The 27,575-nt window shown below is 39.5% G+C and overlaps 1 protein-coding gene across 1 annotated transcript in view; it reads left to right on the top strand.

Moving 5' to 3' along the window:
- Positions 1 to 27,575, top strand: part of aff2 (AF4/FMR2 family member 2) — a 158,472-nt gene that overhangs the window by 94,919 nt on the left and 35,978 nt on the right. The window contains exons 6-8 of the mRNA XM_022752091.1: positions 2,520 to 2,580; positions 9,738 to 9,792; positions 20,231 to 20,268. Of these exons, the coding sequence (XP_022607812.1) occupies positions 2,520 to 2,580; positions 9,738 to 9,792; positions 20,231 to 20,268 (154 nt within the window). The remainder of the gene's footprint in view (positions 1 to 2,519; positions 2,581 to 9,737; positions 9,793 to 20,230; positions 20,269 to 27,575) is intronic.

Genomic DNA, 27,575 nt, shown 5'->3' with positions numbered 1-27,575 from the left:
TGGTAACAGTAGTTTGGGTGAAAACACAATGCAAATGCCATAACAATAAAATTCATTGCCTGATAAAAACTAGAGCTGATTATTTATTTTCCAAATGGTGATACAAGACATTTAGAACTGACGTTTGATATTCTAGTCAGCTGTATTTCTCTTTTCGTACCAGACAGAAAAACCTGCCAGTGGGAAAATATTCCAGCCTTATATACATCACAAACATCTCAACACATTACAAGATGGGGGTTAACAAAGGAGCACCAACTTCAGAAGAGCTTTTGATGATCTGCTGCCAGCGCTGGGAGTCAGAAATACTTGCACGTACAAAATGCATATATAAAAAAAAGAATAAATAAAAAAAAAATATATATATATATATATATGCATTTTTTTGATTGTAATATAATAGAGGTGATGCCGCAAATCAATGAACATTGGATTTATAGATTTTTGTATCAATGTAATGAATTATCTTAATTTTTCACATATTTAATTGTTTTCCACCAGACCTGTGAAAACAGTTGTATAATTGTTGGGCAAGTGAGATCATCCTTGACAAAGAAAAAAATAAGGGAGGCAAATGAAAAGATGCTACTGACTTGTATTATGGATGTGTTGGATAGTAATGTCTAAGAACTAATGCCTGTTTACACCTCGGTATTAACATTTTAACATTTAGATTATCTGTAACCTGGTATTAAAAAGCGTTCTCATTACCTCAGTTCTGTCAGCATTATGATCAGATAAATGAGATCTAAAAGTCAGGCCGAAACACACTTATTACTATCATACTTTACATTACATTACATCATTTTTGTCTTTTAACTAATTTTTTGATTCAATTTATAAAATAATGATACACATTAGTATTGCAGTGTATTTTATGCAAGATTTCCCACAACACCAAGCTCACGATAAAGAGTCTGTGCTCCACTCACCACAATAAGTGTGAACTTGGTAATACATGTCCCAAATGTGTTAATTGACCATGAATGGCAGCAAATACAATTTATGTATTTGATTATCTGCATTTAAATGAGAGGACAAAGTCTGTGGTCTTGAGATCCCTTGTTTGTTTTTAATAATAAAAAACCATGGATCCACAATTCGTGAGCTGTGTGTGTGAAATCCTGTTTGTCTGATTACTTGTTCAGATGAACGCAGAGAGATAAAAGCAAAGGTTTTCAGACTACCATCCTCCCGTGGCTTGAATTTATTTGAACATCAGCAGCTTTTCTTCGTATTTCTTCCAGGTGTATTGCCTTCATGCCCTCTTCTGTGTTACTTATCATAGAGCTTGTATGTGAGTGTTTGATGTTGGAAACTACTCTGGGTGTTGTAGCCTGAGGTCACATGCTGCGACTCCTAGAGAGAGGGAGAGAGTGAGAGAGAAAGCCAGAGGGAGATGAATTGAATGAATAAACCAACAGATGTCATTATTGATTTCACAGCGGTAAAACCGATGCCATTACAGAGAATTCAGATCTTCTCATCTCCCGCGTCCACACTCCACCTCATTCTTAAAACTCGCTGGCAGGATTAGTGTTGACGCTCGGGGCTGAAAGCCTAATTCATTAACTGCTGGGTCAGATTTACTGCCTCTGTGTTTACATTGATTGTTTTTTTCTTTTGACATCACCACCGATGAGACGTTTTGCATAAGAGTGAATCATAAAAGCACACGACAGTGGGAAAAATCCACCTGCTGTTTTCGCCAGGATATTACTGCCATTTCTGAGATAAATGCTGAGTATACATTTATGTACGGCTAATGTTGACAAATATCTCTACTATTTACCATTGCAAGGCGTCATAAACCCCTTCTTTGTTGGAGTAGGTGAAACTTTTCCATCATCTATCTTTTTGAAGTGCAGTTCTTTAGTCCTCGCTTTTATTGTGTGTCAGTCTTTGTTCATTACTGTTGTCATTTCAGCGCTGCACTTCTCAAACATCCCCTGTCAAACAAACAGTGTGGGTGGTACTCCAGTGTCATTTCCTTAAAATTACAGTAGATGAAGTTTGGCTTTCTTTAAGTGTCATCACTTGTTCATGTTATTTTTCTCTGGAAGCAAGGAAACAGTGTCCAGACACCAAGGCTTTGGAATGGAATGTAAGACAAATGTAATGTAATATATAGTGTTAATGAGGTCACCAGAACAAAGTGCACAGGTCTTCAATTTCCCAACAACGCTTACTGGGAAAGTCAGTAATCAGTAACGTAATAAGTTAATAAAATATATATCTTTAACAACAGTACAATTATAAATGTGAATAATGTATGAATAACCAAAGCAAACCACAAACACACATAGGTAGTTTTAGTAGCAGGAGAGATGAGTGTCATGTTTTCCAGTGTGACAACAGTAATACACATCTACAGTGATTTGAGTCTGGCTTCTTGTCAAACACTAACCAACACACACACACACACACACACACACCACACACACACACACACACACACACACACACACCCAAGACACATGCATCACAGTGATACTTGAATGTCCTCTGTTGTGTTGCAGAGCGATGTAGTGTATCAGCTAACAAGCCTGCTGCTAAACCACCAACTGCACCACAGAAGTCGTAAGTATCTTTTTCTCCCTCTGACACACACGCACACACACACACACGCACACACACGCACACACACACACACACACACACACACAAACAGACAATTTCTGACCCGCTGCTGCTGCGCTTGCCTCCAGGTAAAAATTAAGCTTGATTCTTGGATGAAATTCACTGCTGGTAGGAGGAAAAAAAGATAGTGTGGATCAGAGCGGGAAAGTGCAGCTACATTAATTTAACGTGAGCCAGGAGCATATTGCAACATCTCTGGCTGCAGCCCACTCCACTTCACTCACACAGCTTTACAGCAGGATTCATAGCAGGGTGAAATTGGAAAGGCTGAAGCCTTGGCTTGTAAATCCACCTCACGACCCTGATTTATCTTGTGCTTGACCACAACAAGTTTAATGATTTTGTGTTAGAGATTGACAGGTCACTAAACACCTCCTCTGAAATCATTTCTTAGTAACTGCAACTACATAGTCACGGTTTTTACACTTTCCAAAAATCGAAGCACAAGAAAATACATAGGGAATGAATTTAACTGTGTGTCTGCTTAAAAATAATCTGTACGTGTTAGCATGTCCAGCTAACTAGCTATTTTACTATTTACACAAGTACGCAGCATTACTTCCAAGACAAAGGAGCATTATTTGCTAACTGCATTTTGTGGGATTAAAGATTACACTAAAATAAAGCCTTGTATATCATGCTGCACACATACTTTGTATTATTTTCCCACCGTCTGGTAGGTGGTCCAGGATGCTGTGATATCAGAGTGTAGGCTAACATTAGCATCCTGATTTTTTGTGAATGTCGGTAACTTTGCAATCCAGTAACTTCAGCCAAACATGTTATCCAGGATAGTGTTACATTAGCCAAACACATTGGTCAGTCCTCATCTAAAAGCCCTGTCTTGTAACAACTCAAAGGTGAAACATACAGATAGGAGAAGGTTTGTAAGCTAAGCCGCTAAACAGCTTTGTTAGAATTAATTAAGACTAATTTTATATTTAAGCAACATCACATTTGAGGGAATGCTGTTTTACCGAATATCAGGATGGCTGTGATTCAGTCGTAGATAATCACAGCCATGTTGATATTCAGTACAAAAGCTGATATTTCTTTTAAACAACAGTTTTGCCATTTATTAGTTGACAGTAATAAGCAACAGCAGATTATGATTTATTTATTTATTTAATCATTTATTTGACGCCACCAACACAAATTGTTGTAAGTGAACTCGGACTGGATTGTTGCCAAGGAACACGTAAACATCATAGTGCATGCTAGCATGCTGGTGTACATGTTACCATCGGCCAGCTACTTTATATTATGTACATTTGTCTGTATTTTTCCATTTATTATGAACCAGTGAGTGGCAGGTGTGTTTCAGTGAGTGAACAGCTTGAGCCGTACGTTGCTCCATCGTTTCCTGCTCTCCATGGATAGTCTCCAGTAACTTCTTACTGAGTTACTGAGTTTTCAGAGCTGAAAGACAAACAAGTTTTTTTTTTTTTTAGTATTCTCTGTATGTTTATATAAAGCATCTCACCTGTGCCCACTCACTGCCATGATCTCCTGTCTTGCATCAGACAGTTTCTGTATGGCAGTGGCTCTCAGGCTGTGGTTTGTGTAAGACTTACGTGTCCCTGCCTCTTTGTACATCCTGGCTAACATCTGTGACAGCTGGTTTACTCCCAGGGGAACAGTGGTATACCAGAAGCTGTCTGTCGCAGCTGTTACCCTGCTGGGCTGCAGATAGAGGGCCTTTGCACCAGGTGGAGTTTTCGCTCAGGTATTTTTCGATAGATGCTACTGGGCAGAGAGGATCGCCTGGCGGTCAAACATAGCGCCCCTTTGGTTTTCTCTCTCTTTCCAGTGGGTCTTTTTTTTTGTTGTTTCTTTGTTGAATGTCACAGTGAAATATTTTGGTCCATTCTCATCACGTTGTAGGATGAACGAGTCAGATTTAACATCCCAATTCCACTCTTCCTCTTGTTTAGTAAACCTCTAAGATTGTCTGGACTTGGTGTTGCAGAATATTTTAAGACGGGCTGGTCTTCAGGTGAAATCAGGGGTGGTGTGTTGTTTTGTCTTTCCCTGCCCTTCTGAGCTCTTATACATCACCTTTGAAAACATTATTAGCTGATATAAATTCAGGGTCCTGCATTAAATTCCATGAACAGCTAATCAGAGGCCTGAAGCCCAAGGTTGATGCTGATGCTGTAGAGCTCCCCTTTAGTTGTTTGGATTCATCCATAAAACTGCCTCAAGACTGTTCTCAGCCCGCTCTTCTTCATGGAATGAAAGTCGGTGTTTATATTTTTGAGACTTAGCCATGTCAGAAAGCTGTTCAGAGCCCCATGCTGTTTGCCTTTACAGTGTTGATGTCATATGAGCACACCTCGAGGTTTGCACTGAATTATCCAGGCGTCTTTCCTTCGTCCTCTCCTGACGACCAGTCATAACATAACTTGAATGTTATTTTTTGATATAGGCAAATGACCTTTAATGTAATTAACAGTTATTAGAACACCTGTAAAGCACAGTTATACATGTAGTTAGAAGTCCAGGTGATGTTATTCTCTATATCAGCACTCATTGAATGCCAACTAACTTTTAACAATGCCACGGTTATATTTTCATGTCATCAGATGTATCATAAACTAGTGAGGATGCTAGCCTCTTTCTGGGGGCAACACAGTAGCTTTAGCTTCAGTCTTTTAGCACCATATGAATATGTGAGTCCTTTTATAAGACTCTCATTTTAAAAAAACAAGTCAGCTAGAAACATTAAAAAATCATCCGGAAACAACATTATCAACCAAGCCATGCTGCTTACATTATCTTAATTGGCTAGTTGGCTACAGTTGATCAAATCTGCTAACAAGAGTTTTCATTTCACTCAGCGAGATAGTTTGAAAAGCCTGTTTTTAATTACGTCTGTCTGAAGTAAACATAGGTGGACAAAGTACACAACTGCATTACTTGAGTCAAAGTATAAGTTAAAGTTCAGTCAAATCAAATTCTCAAGTATTCAAAAGTTCATTTTTTTTTTATGTCAACACATTGTTGTGTTGTTCCACAAACCAATACTCAAGTATATTTTTGAGTAACTGTACTTAAGTAGATTACTCAAGTAAATGTACTTTGTTACTGTCTCTACTCTATTAAAATTGTCATTTGTTTAAGAAATGACTGTAACTTATCTCTGTAAAGTATAATGTACATATGTGAGAATGGAAAAGTTGACGTGTATCAACAGTAGGTAAGGTTGTTGAGGCTTCGCGAACAGGCGGTTATCCATTTGAATCACAGGACATTAGAGATGATACAGTTCCTCAGGGTTTGAGAGGAAGTGTCCAAATGTTTTGCTTCTTGTTTCATGTCTTTCTTCATCTGGGGAATTCAGGATTTTTGCTCCGTCCGCTGTCATATTACCCCTTAAACATTTGCTCAACATCATAACTCCTGTGTTACTACCTCTAATGAGAGTTTTCAAGTACCAAGTACAATGCATTATTTATACATTTGATGAAACCTAATTAAAAAACGGAGGGAAAATGTGTCAAACACATGGCTTTTGAAAATGAAGAAAGACCTGATGGCCAAAAGATGATGTAAAAATCCTGCAAGTAAAGAAAAAGTCAAGGCAGTCTTTAGTTAGCAGTAATTTAGCTGGATGGTTTGATTAAACCTCCAGGTCACCATGTAAACTCTCATTTCCTCCTCTTTGTGTATGTAGTTAAATAGTTAATTATATCTCCATTAGGATGATGTCTGCTGGAGCTGTAGTGCTTTTTGTGGCTTATTACTCTATTTTGTTTCCAAAGCCGATAAGCCTATTTCTTCTGATTACTATTGTATACCCTAAGGTGTAATTTTTTTTCCCATCGTGTATTCAAGCATAAATGCTGCTTTGTTTATTAGGGTGAAATAATTGTTATTGGTTACAAACAATGCCTAGTTTACTGCAGCCATTAGGCTATTCTCTGTTTTTACTGCGATGCTCAACAGCGTAAAATGTTCAGGATAATGAATAGGCCTACCTCGTCTTATTCAAGAGTAATTGTCCTGTTGAGGCTAATTGCTATATTTTTTGCTCAATGTTTACCATGTCTGACCATTACAGAAAACTCATCCAACAGTAATCCCTCTCAAATAGGCTCTGTACCTTAATGCCACATTAGGAATAAATCTAAGAGAATTTTTTTTCATTAGAATAGAGAGTGGAGAGCACACTCTACCTCCCTGCTCAAAGAGCTTTATTACGCTGACGAACATCCCAGAAACCCAGAGAACTCCTTGGTTTCTCGCACAGACCGGTCTTATAGTACTGCTGGACTTAATTCACAAGTTTGTTCAACTCCTAAGGCGCTAACACTACCAGGGTTATGGGTTCAGTTCCCCATGTGGCCGTCAAAACATGTTAACCCTGATGCCTTGTCACCATCAAACAATAGGTGAGCAGTCAGAGGAAGACAATAGGACAATAAGCAGCCAAAGTGTTATTGTGATGGTAATATACTTTAAAGGTCCCATATTTTACTCTTTTCTTGTGTTTTATTTGAAGTGTTGATCCACAGGAAGATATATTTGTGGTTTTAAGAACCAAGAACCATCTCAGTGTAGTTTTACATCCCCTCTCCCAAGCTTCTGTCTGGAGCTCTAGTAACAACAGGTCAGTCAGCCAATCAGAAGAGAGGAGGCTCTGAGCCGCTTTTCTGATCGGCTGACAGTTTTCTGAGTGATCTAATAAAAATATAGCAGATTTCAGGTAAAACACTCAGAGAAACCAGGAAATAGGTCTGATGGGCAAGTGCTTGTCTAATACATTTATGTGTAAACCACAATAAGTCTTTTTACAATATAGATATGCATGATATTTTCCGTCAGTATTAAGGGGCAGTATGAATGTTAATAGTTCTTAAGGCCTCAGCTAAAACGTCACACTGAAAAGAAATCTTCAGAGCATCAGACATACCACTCCTGAACTTTTGTCCGTGAGACTCATAATTGTTACATTTAATTTCTCCAGAACAACATCCAACACAGCAAGTATTCAAACATACATTCATTAGTAATTCATGGAAACACAGGGATAAAGAGAAAATGACAGACTTGCAGAAAGACCCCAAAAGCTTGTGTTTTAAATGTGTATGTTGTTCCAGACTGCTGCAGAATAATGAACCACAGTAGTGGTATTCAACCTCGATCCAGTTCCAGTTTTTTACATTTGTGTTTCTGGCACTCGCGTCCTTAGACCAGTGGTTCCTAACATTTTTGGCTCGAGACCTCTTGAAACAAGACAGTGTCTACTTTCAACCCCTTGTCACCAGTTGCACATGTCTTCTGACCGAAGCCAGCTCAATCACAGACTCATTTTTTCCCCCTTGTTCTATTTGAGTAATTTTAGAAGGGAAATTCTCCAGTAATTCACATGGAAAAAGCAAAGATCAGAAAAACAGCTAAAAATTGAACATAATTTTGTGCCACAGAAATCTCATTTTCATCACCCTGTGACCCAGAGGTTTGTCTTCATGCCCCTTGTTGAGATCTCAACCCCATCATAGGAACCGCTGCCTGACGGTGATCTTGCAGAAGCAGAACAGCAATGATCGCTGTGCTGCTGTAATGGAGTGAAGAAATGATAAATGAGAGGAGAACATTGATTTAAATACAAAGAGACAAGAAGCAGAGGGGGCCAGAAAAGGCTGTGAGCTGGTCTAAATATTTGAGTCTTGATTGTGGACAGTAATACAGAGACATTGGCAGGAGCCTTGTTTGGCTTAAGAGTTCATCCAGAAAGCCAGCAGAGAAAAAAATGATGTGCGCATTTTGTTTTGCAGTCTGAGCACATGTGCATTTGCAATTCTCTTACACCCTAGTGTTGAGCAATTAGTCATTAGCTGAGGGTGGCTTTGATTTGGCTTCGGAAAATATTAACATCCTCTCAGACAACCTTCCGCCAGTAGGAAATAAAGTCTCCATTTTATGAAGGCAACTAAGAGCATCTGCACCTTCTGAAATTTGATGCAGTGCTTTCTAAGCTCTGCATGTCATGGATGCTTCAGTCCATAACTCATTTACATCTGATTGCATCTGTCCTCATAGATGCTCATTCTCTCTGTTGCATTTTATTCCTTTCCCCTTCCATGCTTCCCTTCCTCCCTCTCTCTCTCTCCCTCTCTCTCCCTCTCTCTGTCCCCTTCTGTCTTCTCTTCCCCATCATTATCATCTCCATCTCGCTCACTATCTCCCTCTCTCCATCTGTCCCCCTCTTATGAAATAAAATATGAATCCATTATTCATTCATTCAAACATATCTATCATCGCCGCGTGCTGCACTGTGCCCCTTATCTGCAAAGCTTTTTCTTATTGTGCTTCAGTTATTCACGACTCACACGGTCCCATCTGAAAACACCATAACACTGGGGAGTGTTTTTTAGCGGTGCAAGCACTGACAAGAGTGGTTCGTGAGGCAGTAAAAATCCCTTTAGGGGATTCACCTGTCATAACAATAGCAGTGCCAGCTTAAAATAACAGTAGTTTGTGTGGAAGGTTTATATAAAGCAATAAAACACGGGAACTTGCCAATGCACAGCACATAAATACTGAATAATTTGTGTGGTAAAGAGCAGGTGATGCTGTGAGGGAGGCCATGTTATCAACTGTGTCTTGTATATCTATTTCATAGCCTGTATACATCTATATTGTTGGAGTTTGATCTCGAGCTTCGGGAGAATAAAACAAACACAACGAATAGAGCCCTTTCTTTTCCCCAGTTACAAGCCCCTAAAATATCCATGTACAGACCCGACCGAGAGACTGATCTCGGCCGAGCACGTCCTCTATGTTTCCAAGGAATTCTTGGCTGTAGGTCAGCAGTTGTCAGACAGAAAATTTCCAGGTGAAAAAACAATCTGGCTTCGCTCTTCAAACTCTAAAAGCCGAACATCTGGTGAGCAGCGAAGTGCTCCATCCACTGTCCACCGCCTCATTCCCCAACATGAACCGCGGGCGCTGCTTTTGCTGTGTAATTAATCCGTTTGCCAGAAAAAGGTTCTTCAGAGGGAGTTGCAGATCATGACTTGCCGTATGCGACCTGATGCGAGCAGACGGGAGGTCACGGCTGCAGTAACACGTGTCTCTTTGTCTCTGTGCAGGATGTTGGAGGATGACCTGAAGATCAGCAGCGACGAGGAAGAGGCCGAACAACAGGTGAGCTCCCTCTGCGGTCCGTCCGTTCCGTTCCGTTCATTCATCCCTCGCTCCTGCTTTCCCTGCGTCTGTCCCTCAGTCGTTCATCCATTCACGTACATTACATGACATTCATCTGTGACATTTACTGATTCACTCTTGTCCAGAAATCAATTTAACCCATGTTTCTGAAAGCAGCCGTTCGCCATTCATCCCTCTACTCGTTTACTATTTCATCAGTGGATCCGTGCGTCCAATCACTCTCAGTCACTTTCTATATATCTGTACATCTCTGTTAGATATTTAACCCTTTCAGCCCCTGGTGTTTTTCCATACTCCCATTTATCTCCATTTGTCTCTTATTAGCGTCAAATATGAAGGTATCACACATTGTCTTTATCAGGACACCCAGGGCTAAAGAGAGAAATATTTGTGAATTGCCTTCAAAATTCATGATGGATTATATATAAATAACATTTGTCAAGAAAATGGTTTTAGGTGAAACTGGCAGCAGCTACAGGACGAGCAGCTATAACAGGTGACAGGTGACAATGTCAAACATTCACTCAAAGTAACTTTCACTTATATTTTACCCCCGTTAAACAATAACAGTGGGGTTTCTGACATTGGTGTCAGGTGAAGAATCAACATCTGGAATGTCAATACAAAAGCATCATAACCAATATGTAACAGTCAATTTAGTGAACTCTCTACAGCAGGGCTTTTCAATTACAGTTAGACAAAATTCCCTCAAGCAAAGGTCTGCAAGGAGGGTGCACAGGACAAAGATGAAGAATCTCAACACATCTAAACAACTGAACAGCTTTAACACGTCTCTTTCTCGTCCCCCCCCCCCTTGTTTCTCCAACGCCGTCTCTCCTCTCACAGCGTGTGCATATCTCACTGACCAGCGTCAGTAGCGAGTAGCGTCACGTGAAGGCTGGAAAAGCTGCGCTGGTTAATAATTCTCAATAATTTATAGGTTATATGTGCGGATACAGATCTGCCTGTTAGTGACCAGGTCATTTGCAAGCCTTGCCTCAACAGTGGCCGTAACACTGCCGTTCTACTGTGACTGACAGAGTTAACAAGTATTATGTGGAACAATATATGACAATCATCACAAGGCAAACACACATTCATAAGTTCTTTGCAGGTGCGAGGTCTCAATAATCTGCATAAGATGACAAAACCCTGCACATCATCCCTGAACAAGTCATGTTTAATGTTACAGTCATGTTCCTTTAAACGTACGTAGGAACTATGGATGGAAATTCCAGAAAAACGTTTACACTGAAGTTGTTAAAGGTTTAGGTGTAAGAGCTCAAATTTCCTCATGTAAACACTGTGGAAAAAGGTTCCTCTTTCCTACAAGTGCCTTTCGACTACCCTCTGCTTCCAGGAACTATCTTGTAGAGCCGGGAGTTTACACTACCAGACACAAGTGTATACTTTGTACTAAAGTGATACTTTCCCTTAAATGAGCTTTTCTCAGGCAGGAACTGGAGGTGACTGTTCTCTGTGATACCAGCCACTGGCCTGATTTCCATCATGGAGGCCTGATGCATTGTGAATGAAACTATTAATACATTTACCTATTTAAAAAAAATTAAATAAATGAATAGAATTGAACTCTGACTAATATGATGCATTATAAAACTAAGTGAACAAAAATTGAAAAAGATGAGGATCCACATCCGTTTTTGACTTCGGAAACTACAGCTGAGAAAACAATCTCACAACAAGGTCCATTTAGCAACCGTTCTGGAGCTTTCAGATCAGAGCTGCCCAGTTATCATGGAACTGTAGAAGTTCAGATTTACATTGTCTTTGAGCACGTCAAGGATTTCTTGACGTGCTTGAAAGTTGAGTTGCCGGAACAGCTGCTAAAATAATTGTGGTGAGATTGTTTTCTCAACTGCTGTTTGATTCCTTCCTTACTTACTTCCTCACTAAAGTTTTCACTTTTTGTTATTTCATGTCATAGTTTGTTTCCTACTTTAACATTTGTGTCTCTTTTTGTCTCTTTGTGGTCGTTTTCTGTCTCTTTGCAGTTGTGTGATTGACTTTCTAACAAGAAATGTTTCATTCATTCATTTCATTTTCATTTCAAAAAGGTTTTGTAATGTATCATTTTAATGCTAATTCAATTAATCAATTTATAATTGCTTTATTAAATAGATTTAACTTATTAACTGATTATTATTAAACATGGTCCAACAAGTCATTTCCAGCGGCTGTAAGAAACACCTGCGATAGAGATTACAGGTCAGGATTTTGACCTTTGTAAGGCCGTACCTGCTACATCACTGAGGTGCTGGTGTATCAGCTCATTCGCTGTGTCCACTGATGGAGGAGATGTCACTTAGGGACACTTTGCATATGAGTGGTGCAGTTGTGCTGCTCCTCTTGTCTTGTTTTCCAGTATGAAAATTGGCATGGTGGCCCTCTCTCCTCTAATCACCATCATGCACTAATGATGCCAGAGATGAGTTCAAAGCAGTCAGTGGGGGTCGTGCGGCTGCCCCCTCCCCCACTGTGCAGACTGATATCAGCGCTCATCAAAGAGTCCGTGAGATATTTTCTCTTAATGAAAAGATAGCAATTCCTCTCATTCCCTTTTAACTGGCCCTCTGATTGTATAATTACCATGATGGCAGATATTATAATTATAAATGATGGCAGGTCATTTATGGTGGTTTTAGTTATTATAATTATGCTAAAAGTAGATCTGTTAATTACAGATAGTTAGCGTGCATTCAGAATTGTAACAAGTGGCTCCCTTAATCATAGTGCTTATATATGATTACTCTGAGTATTAGGATGAATGGGATACAGTTCATTCTTCTTTGTCTGTCTCCCTCTCCTTAAAGATGTATGTGTCCCTGTGTTAACTGTTCAGTTATATTTGCCAAATATACTTAACATGTTTCTACTTTTAAGTGTTTTATATCAAATTTTTGTATCCTGTAAAAAAAATTGAATATTTCTGATGACTCATCTTAAACTCAGAATGTATACATACAGTTATCCAATCAGATTTGACTTGGGGCAACTAGTTAACCCCGCCCATCATATAAAACCACTCCTGACTGTTAGCTTATGGGCTGTAGCTACTAGCATAGCAATAGGAGATGTGTGTTTAGATGTCAGTCTCTACACATCTCCTCCTTCTGATCCAACAGTGTGGGTGATGGAGGTGTGGGTGGAGGTGATCGGTCCTCTACAGCTCTGTATCACTACATCTGCTAAGCCACACCCACTTTGAAGTGATCCATTCACAGCTGAAGGATTTATTTGAAATGCATGTTTAACTTTGCTCCCCTCTGACTTCCCCCCTGTGTCTCGCTCTCTGCAACTATCAAAGTTAAAGGCAAAAAATGCCAAAAAAAAAAAAAAAAGAAATCCTCCATGTCACTGTGTCTGTGCTGTTTACTGTGTTTAACGTGGTGACATCGCTAAAAACAGGTCAGAGGAACATGAGCAGTCAGATGATCAGACAGGCTGTAAACAAAGAGGGAAAACAAAGGTTCACCCAAACTCTCTGTTATAAACATCTCACAGTTCACACACCGACTTTCTGGTTCAACTCTGACCCACAGTGCTTGCTATAGCTGTGCACCCTCATGCTTTTCCTGTGTAATGAGGGTTTGTTATTAACATTTGAAGCCTATTTGTTTTTGGTTTCACCCTAATATAAAACAGTAGCTTATTTGGCTAACGTGTCGGCTTGCTTACAGCCTGTCCCAGCAGCTACTTTTGGTGAGCACAGTGTTATGATAACTGACTGCCCCAGCTACATAGACATAACCTTTATAATTTACTATTCCCTTCCCTTTGAAGAATATGTTCACACACTTGTGTGCGGCATCTCCGGCTAGAGCCTAGATATCCACGCACAGCTGGCGAGCACAGTTTTGATCATCCGTACAGACGCAGTGTTACCAAACCTGGCAGCATCACTGTGACGACAAGACTTTGCTAAATGTTTCCCAGTCAGAGCGCTGAGCTGCAGTTCACCACAAAAAAGAACAGGTTACACAAAATCATTTAATATGTCAATAAGTCAATAAGATGACAGAGTCAGGCTTAACACAACTGAGGTCCAAGAGACTGTGACTCCGCTCTGCGAGCTCCTACAAGCCACGAGCTCACGACCAAGTGCAGCTTTATATGACAGGGGTTGGATCTGACTGGATAGCCTTCATTTCATAAATGCCCTTGTGTTTAAATTGAGTCATCAAAGTTTCACTGAAAGAGAAAACAGACTGAAAAATGTTTTGTTGACTTACATTTGGCATTTGCTAAGAGATAACCGTACAGTGAACACAAGCACACAGGAGTCGGACTTGGAAAATGTTTGTAATATTTTTTTTATTTCACTGTGTCTTCTGTGGAAAGAGAGTGTTTGTGTGTGTGTGTGTGTGTGTGTGTGTGTGTGTGTGTGTGTGTGTGTGTGTCTGTCTGTGAAGAAGTGAGTTTCCCAAAATGTTGAACTATTCTTCTGAGTGTCCCTCTCTCTCTCTGTATTTTTATCTTGTCGTCCATCTCTTTCATTTTGGATGACTGTGTGAGATGGAGATGGAGCGTGATTAAAATAAACAGAGAGGAAAGTGAGAAAGAAAGAAAAGAAGTGAATAAGTTAGTGGGACAAAGAGGGAAAGAGAAAGACAAAGACAGACGAGACAGGCTGATAACGCAGACGAGAAAGATGAAAAGAAAACAAGAAGAGCAAGCTAGAGACAAAGAAATAGAGAGAGAGAGAGAGAGAGAGAGAGAGAGAGCAGGATGAATTCAGTGGCATTTTTCTGTGCATGCTGTTAACAGGCTTATAGCAAATGAGTGCATGGTGTATTATCTAGCTTTTATAGCCTGAAGTAAAACACAACACACACACACACACACACACACACACACACACACACACACAATCACAATCAAATACACAGATGTGTTTGTATTACACACATGCACCCATATACACATATAAGCATATCCAGTGTAGCCATGCAGACTTACACTCACAAGCATTTACGCCAGCAAACACGTAAATATAAACACATGCTGACAGTCTCTCTTTCTCTCTGAGACAGTCACACTCACACACACACACACACACACACACACACACACACACACACATACACACACACACGCACAGAGACACAGACACAGACGCACAGTGTCATTAGTATGCTGTGGCACAGTGCTGTGAGGGCAGCAGAGGCAGCAGAAGAGTATGATGAATATGTTTTTGGCACAGAGCAAAGAGACAGAGGAGAGGAGGGAATTGAAAGAAAGAGCAGAGGAAGGAGGGATGGAGGAGAGAGGAGAAAAGAGGAGAGGAAACGAGAGACAGTAAGAAAAAGAGAGATGTTCCTAATGACTTTAGAAACTGACAGAAAAACAGCAACCCAATTACCGCTGCAGGACCGTCCTTTGTCTCTCTATCTCCCTGCGTTTCTCTCTCTTCTCTCTGCGAGCCTGTGATGACAGATCACCTTGGTCAGAGCAAAGTCAAGCTTAAAAGCTCTGTCTTTATATAAAAGTACAGTTGCAGCTGGTAAAAATGTCCAGCACGCTGGAGAACATGGTCGTCTGCTGCACTCGTTGGCACCGTCAAGCGAGCTGCAAAAATATTTATTAAGGTTTTCTGAGGTGTTTTCATACGCGAGCGGCACATGTACTGTTTCTATAACATTCAACACCAAACCTGGAAATATGTCACAGGAGCTCAGTTTTAGCTGCAGTCTAGTTAAAGGTAGCACGTGGGGGTTTTTGACCACCAGTGACCACTGTAGAACAGTGTATTTAAGAGTGATGCTTGCACACAAGAAAGCACAGCCCTTCTGTTTTCATGCTGTTCCGCTGAACAACATTTGGTGGCGTCAAAGATGCTCTATAACCAAGATGACCCATTACAAGCTGCGCCAATGGTATGAAATTGTGTGCACTTCCTGTCTCCTAAGTGGGTGTGGTCACCTGGTATGAAATGTGACACTAGCAGTTCAGTAGCTAATATTAAAAGCTAATTTATTACTTACCTGACAGATACCTTGTTCCTGTTATTACAGGCTATTGCTGCACAAAGTTTGGGCATTTTTAACAGTAATTGATGGACAATTCTTGTCCACGTCAAAACAATGCAATATAAAACAATACAACACTAGACACAGTACAAATTTGGATTTTATTTTGCAGCTCTTTTCTCATCTGCTAGCTAAATATCTGTTCAACCAGATTATATCAGTCTGATAATATTCTATTTTTTCCTTCAAAAAACCTAAATAATAATAACATAATAGTATTGTTAAGCAAAGAAACACGTTTTTATTCAGTTTTAACGTTTAATCCCTGGTTTCCTGTATTTAAATTTCTGTGTATCAAGTTGAAAAGTGATGCGACAGCACTGCAGTGAGACCAGACTAGAACAGAAAGAAGAGATGTGTGTCGCCAGATCTCACGAGAGTGTGTTGCTAAGACAGAGACAGGTCTTTAAAAAAGTAAATTTTCTCCTGGTTTCTCTGTCTGAAACATATCATTTTAGTGTCAGAATGTTTTGAGCATATTCGGCCAGTGAAAAAGTGTTTTACTTTTAGTATTTACTTCGATGACTATATGGCGAAAGAATCGGTCATAATAGGTGCTCACGCTGGCACAGGAAATGATTCTAAGTCTACTTTCTCAACTGTCTCTAGTGGATTTTGGACCAAAAAAAAACACGTAAGTAATGCACAATGAAAAGGCCTTGAAAAAGACTGCAAAGCAAGTAAACACAGATCCAAACAGTGCAGGTTCCAAACAGCTCGTGTTTCACCAGTTGAGCACTTGTAATGTGAAGCAGCAGCAGTAGGAAATGTTTGATTTGCATTAGCAGCAACTGATGATACGGTGTAATGAGTGTGAACAGTAAACAGTGAAGCTGATATTAATGAGATAAAAGTAGAAACAGTGATGCTGGATTACATACACACATTGTTTGAATTGAATCTCACGAATGTGAAGATAATCTGAATCCTGCAGGATTGGTGGACTCAGCCACTAACAATGAAAATGGAGGTAAATAGAGAAGGTAAATACATTGCATGGCTATTGCTGAAAAAAATAGAACGACAATTTGTGTCAAAAATGGCGTTTGAGTTCATGAAAATCTTCAGGATTATAATTTAAGACATGTGGAATCTCCCTCTGCTGAAAATGTTTCTTGGTCTTGAAGTTTGTTTTGTTTTTGGTTTTTTTCGATGACAACTACACCACTGAGCGTCTGAAGCATATAGTTATCAGGTGGCCTCAAATCACAGTTTGGGTTAGTTTAAATGTGCAGTGGAAAAAATGTTTTATAAATAATGAAAAAGTGAAGCATGTGTGGATGTTTGTAGAGAAGACAAGGACACTGGGACAAGGGTCTAAACACTGCATGAGCCACAGCTTTAATTAAAGAAATTCAAACCAGATTTTTTTTTTCTTTTTTTTTTAATTATTCTGTTTATTTTTTTGTCTGTAAAATCACCAGCTTTTTTGGTATTGTTGAGTCAATGACAGGCCTGGTGTTGTGATCAGGACGTAGCTCAGGTTGTGTCCAGTGGTATCTCATTATTCATTCATTCAACCTTTATTAATGAATTAATCTAGATGAATCATTGAGGGCATGTTGAGAGCACACTTAAAACAGAATAAATAATGAACGAGAAAACAAACAAACAGCAGCAAATTAAATTGACCGATTAGTAGAACTGTGTTAAATGTCTGACAGAGACTTTACAGACAATGAAGCATTATGTCTGACAGAGCGCTGTAGATTGTGTACAGTCTACTGCAGAAGTGCAGCAGATTGTATCCAGAAAAAAAAGCTGAGTGCAGAGGCTACTAATCGACCTTGAAAAAGAGATAACGTGTAACAGATGGTGAGAGCAAACTCGACGGTCAGCACAAACTAAAGCAAACACAAGTGTTTGAGGTATAGAGAGGCATCGATCAATATAGGTTCAAAAGGTCACCGAGTTAAAGGAAGGGGTGAAAGTGACTACACGGGCTTAAAGGCAGGTGAGTAAATAGAGAAATTTCACATCTTGGTTGACATGTGGCAAAGAAAAATGTGTTGATTTGTCTGGTACTGTACGAGATTGGCGATTGATGATATACAATTTTGCTCTAAATGATTAAATACATGCCGTCAATTCTAGAGACTAATATCATCCTTGAACTCGGTGAGATGCCAGTGGGAGTATAAAAGTCTGCAGTGAACTCACTGTGTTAAATCCACCTGACAGCCGATGCGAAGATGCAAAAATTCAAGATATAGTGTGTCTTTGTTTTGCACAAGTGAAAATCCAGCAGCTGCTACATTTTCAGCGGTGCAAGCCCTGCGCAAGAGTTGCATCAGAAATCCAGGATTTTGAACCCGATGTACAGGTGTTTGAAATGCTTCATAAAGTCTCGCACGCAAACTAAAGCGACACTGTATAGACAGGCAAAGAATTCATTGTTCAGCTACAGTTGGAGATGATGCGGGGGCGTTTAAAGCCTTGTTAAAACTGCATCGCCAGGCCTGATGTGCAACACTGTGATGTCTTGCACCCACATGAGAGGGAAAGAGGATATGGAGATTTTACAAATAAACATAAATCATATACAGCTCTTTATGTCTCCAAAGCTGTAAGGTGTGAATCGTCCTGCTTTCAGTGAAACAGCTTGTCCTCTTTGTCAGGAACTATACTTACAGCTGTGTTGTAGCGGGGGAGATTGTGTGAATAAATACTGGTCGGGTTGTTCTTTATTTAAATCCAAGTAAAGCCACCAGCCAGCTAAATATATTCACACATAGATCCTCTCCATGAGCCCTGCATGTCTTCCAAAGCCAAAGATCTGAGGAGATTTGTTGTTCTAGCCTGCAGCTATGCATCGATCTATCAGAAACTTCACTGGTCCAGTTAATCACCTTATTCCTAGAGAGAGAGAGGGAGGGAGACAAACAACAAACCAGAGGCGAGAAAAGGTCCTGCTTTTGTTTCAGTAATTCATTTTAATTGTTGGGATTCAGTGCCTGGAGATGAATTAATGGCTGATATTTGCAGAAATTGAGTTTACTGTTTTTGTTTTGTTATTCTAATTGATGTAGTCATGTACAAAATTGACTCGGAGTTGACGGAGGGAGGAAAAGAGGATGAGAGGGGAGAAGGAGGGGGGGGGGGAAAGGCTTCACTGACAAACTTAATCACCCCAGTCTTTCACTGAAAGGAGGGAAAGTATGAATAGAAATCAAGCGGCAACCTCCGGGGCTGAGAAATGAAGCCAACACAGAAACTGCAGTTCCTCGAACGACCACTTGAGGCTGGCTCCAAAAGTGAGTCGATCCCCATAGACTCTCATGTTAAAATGCCCAACTTTACCAAGAAAAATATGTTTACGGCCAGGTACAAAAAAACATTTTAGTCTCTTTTTACATAACTCACCCATTTAAATTTTTACTGAGGCTTGAAGTTATGCTTAATTTAGGGCGCGACCGCTTTGGGTGAGCTTCAAAGTCTTTATTCTATATAATCTATATATCCATCTTTATTTTACAGTCTATGATGGAAAGAAAGGAGTAAACGCAGGCTGGGGTGAAGAGAGAGGACAGGGAGGAAACGTGGGCAGGAACAGATAAAAGAAGAACAGAGGGTTGTTCTTGTCATTATAATGACGAGGAAAAGAGGAGCCAGATAAACTTCTACAAAATAGCATTAAATGACTTGATTGTATGATTTTTTTTAATATTCATAATTTTTTATTTGTCTGAAAATAAAATACATTTTGTCTTCTCAAAAAATGACAACTGTATTTTCAACATATTAAACATATTTTTCTCTATAAATATTATGACATTTTCTCAAAATATAACAGTTTTTTCCTGGAATATTTGGTTTCCTCAAATATTATGACTTTTTTCTTGATTTATTGAATTTTTTTCTGTTTTTTTGTGTTTGTTTGTTTTTCATATTGTTATGAAATGGTTCAGTACCGATGGCCAAAACTAGTAAAAATATATGAACTCTCCTTTATTTATACAACACCTAATCTAATCTAATCTAATCTAGAACTGTTTCAACTTTTTCAATTTATTATACTGTAATTTACGATACTTTACATTTTTTTATGAACTGAATTAAACCATTTAAGAATCACTATGAGCAGGTCTGTGTTACATCTTTCATCTTCACTCTCTGTCAGTGTCATTACAGTGTTACCAAACATTTTAATAACCTCACGTTTGTCACTTAACATGAATATAATCAGTCAGAGAAGAAGCACACACACTGACATTCATTAGATGTTGCTCTTAAATCTTTCTTGTGTTGCAGATAATGTCATTTGATACAGTTTTGATACAACAGAAACACATCTTGGTGAAATCCTTCTTTGAAAGTCTAAACTGAATATATTAACATAACTCATGGTTTCTGTGTGTGTGTATTGACAGGTGTCTGACAAGCCCAAAGCAAGAGGCACAGCCCTGAGGTAAGACAAACTCTGTATTGTAACATTGTGATTTATTTATTTCAGCTGCATATCTATTGTGGTACGACAGAATGGAGCAAAGATGGTTACGTTTTCCATATATCAGCTGGTTAGATGTGTTTTTTTTTTTTTTTTTTACATGTGTTAGTGGTTTAGAAAAGTGTAAGTGAAATCTCGGTGTAGTCTGCATTTGAACATTTAGTTAAATATCAGCCAAACAAGCTATAAATAAATGTTGTTTGCCTCGATACGTACAACCGAGGCAGCTGTGGTCAGTGTGGAATGAGTCTCTGGTCTTTTGTCTGTGGCTGTTGTTGAACGCGCTCTTAAGGTCAAAGACATCACTGAGAGGGTAGACCATCAGAGCCGGTGACATAATCTCAGTGGGGGTGTACAGATGTGTTATTTGACTTAAATCTAAAAGACGAGGAGGCTGAGGTAAAGTATTTCATGGAGGATTAAATCTTCTATTTAGAGGTAGGCCTAGTAATATATGAAGGTTATTGGACATACAGCTTCAGCTCAGGTTTCTGGAAGGTGTAGTGGCTCTGATTTACTGAAACATCTGTGATGGCAGGTGCCCACTTGATAACCTCAGTCACCTGCCTGCACTCACACTCAGCTCTGTACCGTTTCAAGTCAGGCAGCAGATGTCCTCTATAGGTTAGTGTGTAAATCTAAACTCTTCTATACGCTCACCTGGGATTATGGTTCAAAGGAATGAAGCATAGGATCCTGTGTATCATCATCCATGCACACAGTACATATGCAACGATCCAATATCAATGTGTAAGATTTTTTACAAAATGTTGTCTCATTATATCTTAACCAGATTTAACATTTGACATCCATTCAAAAGCAGCGAGCATATGGTGAACATATGGGTGAATATTAAGGTGGTTGTGTTGCTGAAATGAAAGGCTCTGCTCTGGCTGTAATACTGGGTTTTAATTTAAATTACTTCTTCTTTAGTATTACAAATGAAATAGTTCAAGCATGTGAACGGTTTGGAGGTGCTTGTACTTGGAGTGATCAGAGTGAGAGTCATCATTTTAAGCTACTTTATACTTTCACTGCACTGTATTTCAGAGGAATATTTTGTACTTTTTACTATTAATCAGCTATAACATGTTTGTATGATTCTTGCATAAAATGAGTCATCGTAATAAATCAAACAGACCAGCAGTATATAAAGTGGTTAATAGTAACCTCAAGCAGCTACAATATTATAATTCTATATGCATATATGATTGTACTCATATCTACTACTATAACACTCCTATGCTGATCATTCTGCAAAAATATATTTATCTGCTGATACTGTTTTATTTGAATTATTTTTACTTGCAAAGGGGTATTTTTATATTTTAGTATAACTACTTTTACTTTAATAAGTGATCTGCGTACGTCTTTCATGACAGCTTATCTGTTGTGTAAAATTCAGTTCAGTTCTCTGGGTTAAAGTCCAGGTTAATTGAAAAGTAACTTCCCACGCCTTAAAAATCCTTTTTCTTTTCTTCTGACCTCTGGTGGTTTAACGTCTCCCCTTTCTGTAGTGGTTAGTGTTTGGTGTACTCCAGTAGCATGTGACATCACTGATGGGTGTGGTTCCAGGCTCAGCGGAGCACGTCTGACCCGACCCAGCCACACCTACTGGGTGTGGTCAGAGGCTTGAAGGGCTTATTGTTCGGCCGTCCTCATCAAAAGACAAAAGAGTCACATGTGCAGCTGTGTAAGGGATTTACAATTTAGAAATTCAGAATTAATATGTCACTACTGACAAATGAACATATTAACATATGCAGTTGTTCAGCTGGTCAACTTCATTGAGACATAATTAAAATAAATTCAGTAACAAATTACAACATCTGGTGGTCGATGACAGAGCAGAAAAAACATTGAAGAATTTATGAGTGAAAGCATCGTCCCTCTGCTGCTCGCATTTGAAGGTGTCAATCATTCTCATGCAGCGAGGAGAAGGAGCTTCTGCTGTGCATGTTGGAGGAGTTTCTTTCATTGTTTTCCTGTCAGTGTCTGAAAAATTTAGCAACCCAAAGAAGCAGCCAGGGATGGCATTCTGATTTTTATTTTTTTTTTAAACATCTGAAGGACACCAAAATTCATACACAGTATTGTAATATAATTGCATTTGGAATTACAGGCTGCGGGCATGGTTAAAAAAATATTTTCGCAGATGTTTTAACCATCACTGGTGAGTCCGCTGGAGGAGTGTGTGTTTGTTTTTTCATCATCTAATTTAATCTAATTATAGGGTCAGGTATGATCTCCTCCTGCTGACACTAATTGATCATTTGGACTAAGATGAATCTAATAGGCAGGTCACATTCAGATGAACAGCTGTCTACAATATCTGTTCTCATCCCTGTCATTTCTAGAGGTGATACAGCCCATTTCCATAATATTAAACATTTTCCCATTTATCATTTTGTTCTGTGTGGGCTACGCATTATTGTCTTCTTGTTAAGTGTTAACATCTTGGGGGAACGTGTCACCTAATTAATCATTAGAAGAAATGTTAGTTGCATTTGTAACATCACAGAACATTGGAGGGAATTCATGTAAACAGCTGATTTTGGCACAGAGATCAATTTTTCATAAGTTAATTTTTTTTTTGCTTGGAATGTGTTGTAAAGCTCAGACTGGTGCATAAGAATATAAGAATCTTTTATAAATGAGGCTTGTTGTGTTCACAGACTGAGGGCATTAGCATGCAAGTCTGGAGTGTGACTGTGAGCGTGTGTGTGTGTGTGTGTGTGTGTGTGTGTGTGTGTGAGACAGAGACAGACAGCGAGAGAGAGAGAGAGAGAGAGTGTGTGCCGTGCGTCTGTGTGTGCCCCAGGCCATGTGTTACTCTGCTACCGCTAATGAGCCCATTCACTCTGTAGCCTAATCTACTGAACACCACACACACACACACACACATCCACGGGGACGCTGGGACTGGAGATGCTGCGAGCGATCCACTGGCTATATCCCCCATGGAAAGCAACGCGCACACACACACATTCACACACACTCTCTCTCACCCACACTCCATAGAGACACACACATATTTATTTATTTATTTTTTTAAATCCTTGCACTGACAACCTCACCCACATACAAATCGTTATTCTGCTGCCACACACACACACACACACACACACACACATATACAACCACCCACCCTATCCATCCCACCACAGTGTGTATTAGACCGTATCATTTTTATATTATTGCTATGTAATCTTTAAAATCTTTAAACTATCTGCTTCCCTGTATTTTGTGCATCTTTCACAATATAGACTATGGTGAGAAAAACTGCCTGCAGTTATATGGATTTGTCTTTTAACTCTAATTATTTTAGTGGTAATGACAAAAGCAAAAGAAATACTAGTAGTTATAGTGGAGCTGGTAATCACAGTGGGAGTAGTATCATTATGAGATGAATGTGCTTGCATTTATGATCGATAATAAAAAGAGGCTGCTGATGCAGGTTTTGTGCTGTGTACACCAGCAGGAAGTTTAACAGAATATATTTAGCATAGAAGAAGAATCTTGTTTAGTTAGTGTTAAAGTAAATTTATTATGAGTCTTTGAGGAGAAACTTGCCTCATAATTCCACTAATAGTTGTTCTCCTCTCTCGCTGAACTATGTGGGACCCTAAACATGTTCAGAGTGAACTCAAAGAACATTTTCGAGGCGCTGTGATTATATAAGAAGTCAAGGGGAAGATGCAAGTGGACGGAAATAGACACAAGTAGCCCTGGGCAGCACATTGGAGGTGAACACACGACTGTGTGAGTTCAAAATGTTTCAACTTGAGTGAAAAAGTTGCGCTTGTCCTGAGGCTCAGTGACTTTCATCAACATACAGAGATGAGAGGGAGAAGAGACAGGTAGAGAGTTAAAAAGAAAAAAAAATGAAGAGTTGGACTTATTTGTAAGTTTTAAGATCAGCCAGAGTCTCATGCAGAGTTCACATCATGTTGGAGAGAAGGTACCGGCGGGAAGGGTACCCAGGTTTATGACTTGCAAACACCCAGATCAAGATGGCAGCTGTCAGTCTTCTCGGTCTTCTTGTTTTACTGTTTCATTATTGGAGGTTTCCAGAGTACAAGCAGAGTTCATTCAAATATACAAACACTTTGCTAAACACACCAATGTTTGCATTTTACAGTAAAGGCTCAGCGTTACAGCAGAACCGTCCACATACGGGACACTGAAACGGGAGAAGGTGCATTTTAAGATAGAAAATAATTGTCATTCTCACTACAGTGATCATTAGAGTATTGTCGCCCATGAATGAGTTACCTTGATTGTGAGGTATTTATTTCATGCTACTGGCCAAATCCAGCTATTCCCAATCTGTCTATTTTATATCATAACAAAGATGTCACAATAAAATTATGTATCACATGATCGCATTTTATCCTTATTTCCCACTCCATGTCCATTGAAATGAAATTGAAAATAATGAGAGTAGATTTGTTTAATTGCAGATGTAATTTTAAGGATTAGCTAGACTATGAAGATTTTAAATAAAATTTCACCCTTGAACTAATTCTTGCAGATCTGTAAAGTCCAACAAAGCACAGCTGTGCAGTTAACCTTATGGTATTATTGTACATACAGTAATTAGTTATTTGAAAGATGTGTTTTTAGCAGTAACTTTTGTCTCATAAGTGCAAACCATTCCTCTTGTTTGGAGCAGTGTATACTGTACTCCAAAAAACTGGTGCAACACAGCTAATAAGCTATTATATTTTCCTCTGTTATGCACTCCTTGTTTCTTTGTCTCTCAAAGGTCGTCGCTGTCACGTTTACGACCACCAAAGTTGAACTTGCTGCAAGATATAGTCTTTTTTTTTTACGCTAAAACTTTGCTGGTAAAAGCTGCTGTGACTACGCCAAGGTTACATTTACTGGCAGCATATTTTGAGCAGGATTTTTTATTTCTATTTTTTCGACATTGGGGTGTTTACAGATACCCCAGAGACCCCTGAGAGTGCTGTCTCAGTCTTTTTCCAAGCAGGTGCTGTGACAGCTTTAAAACACCAAGGGTTTATGGGTAAAAAACTTGGTAAAATTAAAGTTTTTACTTGTTAGGACTATGACAACCAAGCTTACATGGTATTAACACCAGAGACGAATGCAAGCGTACATGTTAATCAGTTATTTATCAATTTTACAATAATTAAACCGCAGGAACCCAAACCGGCTGAAGGAGAAATCAGTAGTCTCACTTCACTTGTCCTGCAATGTAACTCGTCAGCGATGAACGCCTTCACATCCGTGATCAATACCACAAACTTGTCGGCAGGTGAAAAACACAGACAGGTTAAACAGTGTCAGTGCTCCCTGCCAGTCAGGTGCATCAAATGTAGCATGAATTCAAATGTGAAACACTCCTTCAAACCCCGTCACTCCTGCTGCTGCCAGGGAGCATTACACTACATATGTAGGAATGGAAATCTATTATAGCCTTCCCCACAGTACTGCCCCAGGCAAACACACACACACACACACACACACAAATAAACACACTCACTCATGCACACATTTCTGGATACTGGAACTCATCAGCAACTGTGCTTTTGAAAAAGTGAAACCGTTTTATTTTTCAGACTTGGAATTCATAATTTATGACACCCAAGAAACTGACAACGATAATACTGTTTTTTTCTGATACAAAATAAAAACATATTCACTCCCATAATAATATTTTACCACTCATTAGAAAAAAAACATCAAAGAATTTTTAAATGATACTTAAAGTGTTCATCCGTACTCTCCAAAATAAAGGTTTTCAAAAAATTCAAATCCACTAACCACAGGGATTTACAGTATAGCCAAATGTCCTCTGTATATCTTAGTGTAACAACATACACACTGCTACAGATAAAAATACATGCATTCACCTGCACTGGAATATGTTTTGGATGGATGTATGAATGGTGTGTGTCTGCTTCTGCTCCAGCGCCTGGTCGGTCGAATATCTTTGTACCGTCGGTAGATTTAACTGCAATACTTTCATAAATCCAGTCAAAATGGTCCACGTGTCGTAGGTTTACGCACACCCCAAGTCTGATAAACAACCATGCATACAAATATGCCTGCAAGCACACACACACACGCACACACACACACACACACACACACACACACACGCACACAGAAGCTGCAGTGTACACACACGAGAGAGTGTGAGTGATGGAGAGACAGACAGAGAGAGATTGTAAAGCCAGCTGTGCGGCGGGAAGCCCTGCCAAGTGGAGGGCAGAACCAGCGAGCTGAAGGCACATGATAAGATGACAGATGAACTGAGCCCAGATGGCCTCCACACTGCTCTTCACAGTGCCATAATACCATTAGAATTCTACATATTTTCACTCAGTTCTTAAGCTATTTCAAGAACCTCTATTTACCTGTTTGTCAGCATGATCCTCCTGCATCACACTCTGCTACAACTTGTCTCTGCTGGCTGTGGTTAATCTGAGCTGCAGCCTGCCTGGCTCAAAGCCAAACACGCTCCATTGTCCTCAGACGCTGATCAATTCAGTTTTCCAGCAGAAGCGATTGGGAGGACAAAAAAACCTGCAACTGTCTATTGTCTGCTGATTGCCCTCCTTACGTTCAGTTCCTGTTGGTCAATTAATGATGACACAGTCCGAACTGAACCATACACTGTAACACACGTGGACCCTGGAGGGTTTATAAGAGCATGTGGAGGAATACTGAGGTCATGAGTTCAAAATTTCCCAACGCAACCCTGCAAGCCCAATCCGTTCTTGACCAGCAACAAACCAAACTCTGTAAATGTCTCCATTTATAATTGAATAATTATGCATAACTGAGGGTGTGGTTGACAGGTGGGTGCCATCACAGTCTGCTAGCTGTCTGCTCGGCATCACCTCAGCTAATTTGAATCACTGAATGTGACCTCTTGGCCCTGTTTGTGGAGTTTTTGGAGGATTACATATCAGACAAATAATGTTCTTGTTGTATGGTTAATTGATTAACAGAACATGAGGAAGTTTGTGCTCCTGCTTTTTAAGGTGAGTGAAATTCTAGTAATATATTATTCATACGTTAGCACTAATTGGCAGTTATCGGTGTCTGTGCTCACCTTTCCTGGCTTGTTAGTTAAGCGCATTATCTAGCTAAGCAGCCAGCAAAGGAATTAGCCTTGGGTTAGCCTTCGAGCAAGACGCCCTAATAGGCAGCTGTGCTAATGATGCTAACAGGAGCCTATGTTTGCCACAGTTGTTAAACCAGCATGAACCAAAGTCTTGGCTCTACTCACG

Source organism: Seriola dumerili, unplaced genomic scaffold (assembly GCF_002260705.1).
Source record: "Seriola dumerili isolate Sdu_G_001 unplaced genomic scaffold, Sdu_1.0 BDQW01000161.1, whole genome shotgun sequence".
NCBI classification, from domain to species: Eukaryota; Metazoa; Chordata; class Actinopteri; order Carangiformes; family Carangidae; genus Seriola; species Seriola dumerili.
The sequence above is the reverse complement of the archived record's forward strand: the minus strand, read 5'-3'. Positions and strand labels throughout refer to the sequence as shown.